At 39.6% G+C, this 5,525-nt stretch overlaps 1 protein-coding gene across 1 annotated transcript in view; it reads left to right on the forward strand.

The window, feature by feature from the left end:
- Window positions 1-5,525, forward strand: part of tbx4 (T-box transcription factor 4) — a 31,225-nt gene that overhangs the window by 13,061 nt on the left and 12,639 nt on the right. The window contains exons 4-5 of the mRNA XM_005752012.1: window positions 3,124-3,243; window positions 4,293-4,440. Of these exons, the coding sequence (XP_005752069.1) occupies window positions 3,124-3,243; window positions 4,293-4,440 (268 nt within the window). The remainder of the gene's footprint in view (window positions 1-3,123; window positions 3,244-4,292; window positions 4,441-5,525) is intronic.

Below are 5,525 nucleotides of genomic sequence, written 5' to 3' on the forward strand. Positions count from 1 at the left end.
GATGAACCATAAGGATCCCATATTTCCCAAACACTCCGAGATGAAACTAGCTCAGTCCTAGCTGAGTCTAGAAGACTTGTTATGATGAGTGTCATTGTCCAGGTGTAATCCTCCTTCTTCAAAGCACCCACCGCAGCTCTTGCCTCACTCTGCCTCTTTGTACACAGCCCGTCAAGTGAGTAGGAGCAGTTTGATAAGAGGAACCCGGCGCCCACAACAGGCCTTAGTCTACTAGGCTGTAGCGCTTCATCATCCTCATCCCACCCCCCCCCTTACCCTCAACACTTCTTTTGATCTCGCTGTAGTACTGCAGATTCCCAGAGAAGGAATGGATCATTGGAGGGCCTAAACATGTGGGATTGTTAAGAGAAACAGCTGGCTGGACATAGAAACACACACACCCTGACACTGATATCATACACACACTCACTGACTTCCATTTCTCATGCCCCCCCTTAAGTTCACTCACTTAGTCACGCTGCTGAATGTATACGTATCCCTTCATGTTGTCTTTGAAAAGCAGTTATCCTGGGTCGATTTAATTCAGCGTTTTAATACATTAGACTTAAAATAGGGGCGGGACAAAATACTGATACTGCAGTAAGTACGGTATAATGAATCACCTCATCTTGCCATACGTTACTTGTACACCAGCAGCAAACACAGATATTTTGGTCGCACTTTATAATAAGTCAATAACCTATATCACAATATGTACTGTCCACACTTTAATGAAAATAGGACTTAATTATCTAAAGTAGTTCCCTAATGGTACTTAATGATGTTGCTACAGTAGAACAAGGGAGTAAACAATTTTAAAGGAAAGGACAAACAACTTGTACTATTTAGGAGGTAAAGATATTTTATAATACAGACTGCTCCCTTAATAATATCAAATAATTACAACATCCCCTAAAATACTTTGAAGTGACTTGTTAAAAAAATATTATCTACTTTCTTTCTACCAAAACAGGCATTTATTAATTAAAAATATGTACAGTGTCATTTGTGTCTCCTTTCCATGAAAACAGCCGTTGGGTAACCACCTATTTCTGTTTAATATTTATATTAGTGTGATTAGCATTAGTGTTGCTGTTGGGTTCCCACCCTAGCTAGTAAATTGAATTTGCGATCTTTCACTCGTTGATTGTGATTTTGCTGATTTCACATATATACAAACTTCTCAGTTCATTTAAGTCTGCCACTTTTTACTGCTATATGTTTTTAACCCCATACTGCTGTTAACTTATTCTGTAATTATTCACATTTTAATTCTTATTAAAAATGTTGTTTTTTTTAATTTCTCAACTACAAATCCATATGTCCTTTAAGTGAAGTAGGTTATTAAATATTCAAGTCCCAGTGCCCCCAGGTAATATATTTATGTATATATACAACCCTAAAGCTCAACTCTGAACAATCTGAACAATGAGGAAACTCATTAAAGAGGTGAACATATACATACCTTGCCAAACAATGGTTTTATATTCATTGTTCTCTCTTTTCCTTCCAGTGAATCTGGTTCTCCCACTAGATGTCATGTCAGCTCCCTGGGGAAAGCTACCGGTAGCTCGCTTCTTATGTGGGGGGTTATTATTTGGTTATTCAGTTGAGCCTAATTTTCCTGGATAATTTAGTACCTGCTCACAGGACACAATTGCATAGTGAAAGCGATGCTTGTAGGGAACCAATGTAAACACAGAGTGTGATGTCACTCAGCTATTCATTACATTTACTTGCTCAAGATTGGATAAAGATCCCCCAGCAGAGTGAGCCGTGAGATAGTTATGGTCATATTATACAAATCCGAGGGCCACATGTGTTGACACAGGCCTCCAACTGCTCCGACTGTGTGTTGCGAGCGGAGTCAGAGATGAGCAGAGGTCTGTTTTGAATGTTCTTCTAAGATTAACCCGTCTTTCAGTGAAGATGATAGCAGGACTGATCCCTCCTACTGATTGGATTTGAAGCCTGGGAAAGAGATTTAAATTACCTGCTCTCAATCCCCCGCCGCCCCCTTCATCTTACGTGATGGAGTATTTACAGTAACACGATCAGCACTATGAACTTTTGAAGATGGGCATTTGCACCATTTGGAGCAGCCAGTACGCAGACAGGGGTTTTGATGCCTTGCAGTCCTCCCAGAACAACACGTGAGGTTGTCCATTACAGTGTTTGACTATGTCACCATGGGCAACACCAGCAGATAAACTCCAGGCCTTTTTGACCATTGCCAGTGACAAGCCAGCTGTCTAATCTTCTGTCCAATCCGGGGTGCCATTAAAAACCACTTAAGGCTTTATAAGAGACTGCAGAGGCTTTTGCAAAATTTCCTTTGGCACAGATGGGATGAAAAAGTTTTTGGTTTCCCAGAAGAGGTCACAAAAGGTAGCTCCCCTCATGTGCTTTATAGCCTTGGCTGCTATATTAACATATTTGAGACATTTAAAAGATCAAGCATGTTCCCATGCTTTCAGTGACATCTCACAAATTGTTACCAGGCCAAGAAATGTGAGATTTTTCTTTTTCTTTCACAGACAGGACTATCTTAAGTAATGCGTTTGATGTAGTTTTCTGCTGACAGGAAGGTTTCATTAACGTAACATTCAGGTAGGGTTTATTTCAAATGTCCAAGATGGCAACTTTCTGTCTGTCTCTCGAATCCTGTGATCTCTGTGGGTCCTGGCTCTGCCAGCTCCTGCTGCCATGGAGCAAATCAGATCTTCAACTGCACCAGCGCCAATACTGGTCTCTTCCTACAAGCTGAAGTTTTTTTAATGGCCTACAAGATCCTTTCTTATGAAGAAAACCAGTGCAGAGCGCTACCATTGAAATTTGTTGCCTTCTCTGGGGTGTGACATCATGTACAGATAACATAATCGTCCAAACTTGTGTCCTTTGAAAGAACTCCTAATCACAGACGTGATATGTTTACCGCACTGTGCAGACAGGGCTTAAGCTCATTCATTTTAAAGCTGAGGGTGGACATCTCTGTCCATATTGAGGCCAATTAAGAACTAATTTGTGTGGCAGTAGCTGAGATCAGCTTTTCTGGGAATATTTCACGTTGTTGCAGAAACATAGAGTGTGTGTCCAACAGTTTTGCTTTGTGTTTTTCAACAGGAGGATGTTTCCTAGCTACAAGGTCAAAATGACTGGGATGAATCCCAAAACCAAATACATCCTACTTATTGACGTTGTCCCAGCTGACGACCACCGCTACAAATTCTGTGACAACAAGTGGTGAGTTTCAAAGGACACAAGAAGAGGTGTGTGTGAGAGTGTGTATATGCATGTGTGTGTAAAGTAATCACATTACAGTTACTTAGCAAACAACCATGTCGCTTCACGAGCAGCGTTTATTCGGCCTCAGTTCATCTCACTGTGTGTGTGTGTGTGCGTGTGTGTATGTGTGTGTGTGTGTGTGTGTGTGTGTGTGTTTGGGATTAATATCCCTACTTTGTTACTGTCATCATTATACTACTACATTTCCTTTTAAAAAATTACAAATAATGTGGAATACATTCTATTCTATTATCTGAGCTTGGCTTTCTTCATTAAACAGAGGAGTACCAGAGTAATAATCTGTATATAAATAGTACCCCTCCAGAAGAAGCACTCCTCAGGAGTCTGTCCATTCACAAAAATGCATCCACTACAATTCTTCTAATTCCTTATTTAACCCAGAAAAGAAGAAACGTAAAGAGGAACTGCTGCTGGTTTGTTTCAAATATTCTAAAAGAGCAGAACCTTTAGAGTGACCTAAGCAGGTAACTGTTACTGTGGCTCCTCGCCAGCAGCACCTCCTTACTGCGGGGCAATTACAAAACATTTAAAAAGAAAGAGAAAAACTACCCAAGTTTGACTGTTGCTCCAGCTGATTTTGTATCTGGAGTTGATGACATTATAGTCCTCCATGCGTTAGCACAACAAAATAGCTGCCCTGCCTTCATACTGAGGACAGACCAAATAGTTTTGCCAGGAAAAGCTTAAAAAAAGAATTCAAGCAGACCTTCAAGCAGAGTTGTTTTACAGCCATTTGTTTCTGATCTTGTGGCACGGCATGCAGTTGGTGGGTTCTGGTGTTTCTCAGTAACACCTTGCAGCAGTATAATTAGGAATGAAGTTTTAGCAGGGATCACTGCTTTTCAGTATAAAGGACTTAATGCTGTGAGGGTGGAGAGCCTTGTATGTCCAATGTTAAACTTAAAGAACCTGGCATAGTCCCTGAAAAACAGCCCTGGCTCTTGAAAGCAACTATGCACTCTGTTCCATTTGTAATCTGTTTTTAGGATGGTGGCTGGGAAGGCTGAGCCGGCGATGCCAGGCAGGCTCTATGTGCACCCTGATTCCCCTGCCACTGGAGCTCACTGGATGCGGCAGCTGGTGTCATTTCAGAAGCTGAAGCTAACAAACAACCACCTGGACCCTTTTGGGCATGTGAGTAGCTATAGAGGATGTTAGTTATTTAAATAAGCATTTAGTGATTTTAGAGGCTGTAGCGCTTTGTGATGCTTGCTGTCTAACACTGCGATGTGAATTAAATGTTAATCTCATGTTTGGAAGGAGATGCTGTGTCCATCCATCTTTAGAAAACACTTGGTGACTAATATTCACAATAGGTTAAAAATGGATAAAAGAATAAGATAACATTGATGGATGGCTCAATACTTCCAATATAAGTTACAAAAAATAAAAAACAGGCTTGCTAACATAGCAACCATAGAACCGAATATAAGCTAAGCTAAAAGCTAAGATATACTTATTTATCCAAAGTTGAGAAACTCCTTCATTACAGCATTTATAAAACAGGTCAAATAAGTAGAAAGGCATATATCTTCATATCTTTAAAAATAATCAAATAAATGCAATACATTAAAACACGTATGAATTTGAACAAAATGTTTAAGTAATAAAAACATAATTAATACGAACATAAAATATTTAAAACTCCAGATAACAACAGGATTTATTAAAGGAAGTGAAACCAGCAGTGCAGTGCAATAAAGTCTGTGACGGTGCAGAGTTGAACTAAACTGTTAACATAAGAGATGATTCTCTCCTAGACAGATGTGTTCGACTGCTGAGCGTTACTGCATGTGGTACGAAAGATCATCATCCTGTAAAAGCAGGTGCTCCGTTACCTGCTTGTTCAATGGCCTCGTCTCTGCCACAGCTTCAGATGTGTCAATTTCACAGCCAGTCACAGAGCCAGCTCAGTAATCCAAAGTGTCGGTGCCAACAGGGTGAAACACACTACACGAGAGAAAGATTCATACTTTAAAATGACCACTGTGCTTAAATCACTGACTGTCAGTTACAATTTAGTCAACAGTGCTTTACTGTTAACTAAACATGAAGTTATAATGAAACATGCTAATGATAAAAGATAATAAACAATTGTTTCCAAACAAATTTATGAACTTTATTGTAAAGTTGTAACTGATTATACTAAAAAATTATTAATGAGTACTATTTAATTTAATCACTACAGCCTGTACATACTTATAGTTATAGAATATTCA

Source organism: Pundamilia nyererei, unplaced genomic scaffold (genome assembly GCF_000239375.1).
Source record: "Pundamilia nyererei isolate P.nyererei 1_Seehausen unplaced genomic scaffold, PunNye1.0 scaffold00338, whole genome shotgun sequence".
In the NCBI taxonomy this organism is placed as follows: Eukaryota; Metazoa; Chordata; class Actinopteri; order Cichliformes; family Cichlidae; genus Pundamilia; species Pundamilia nyererei.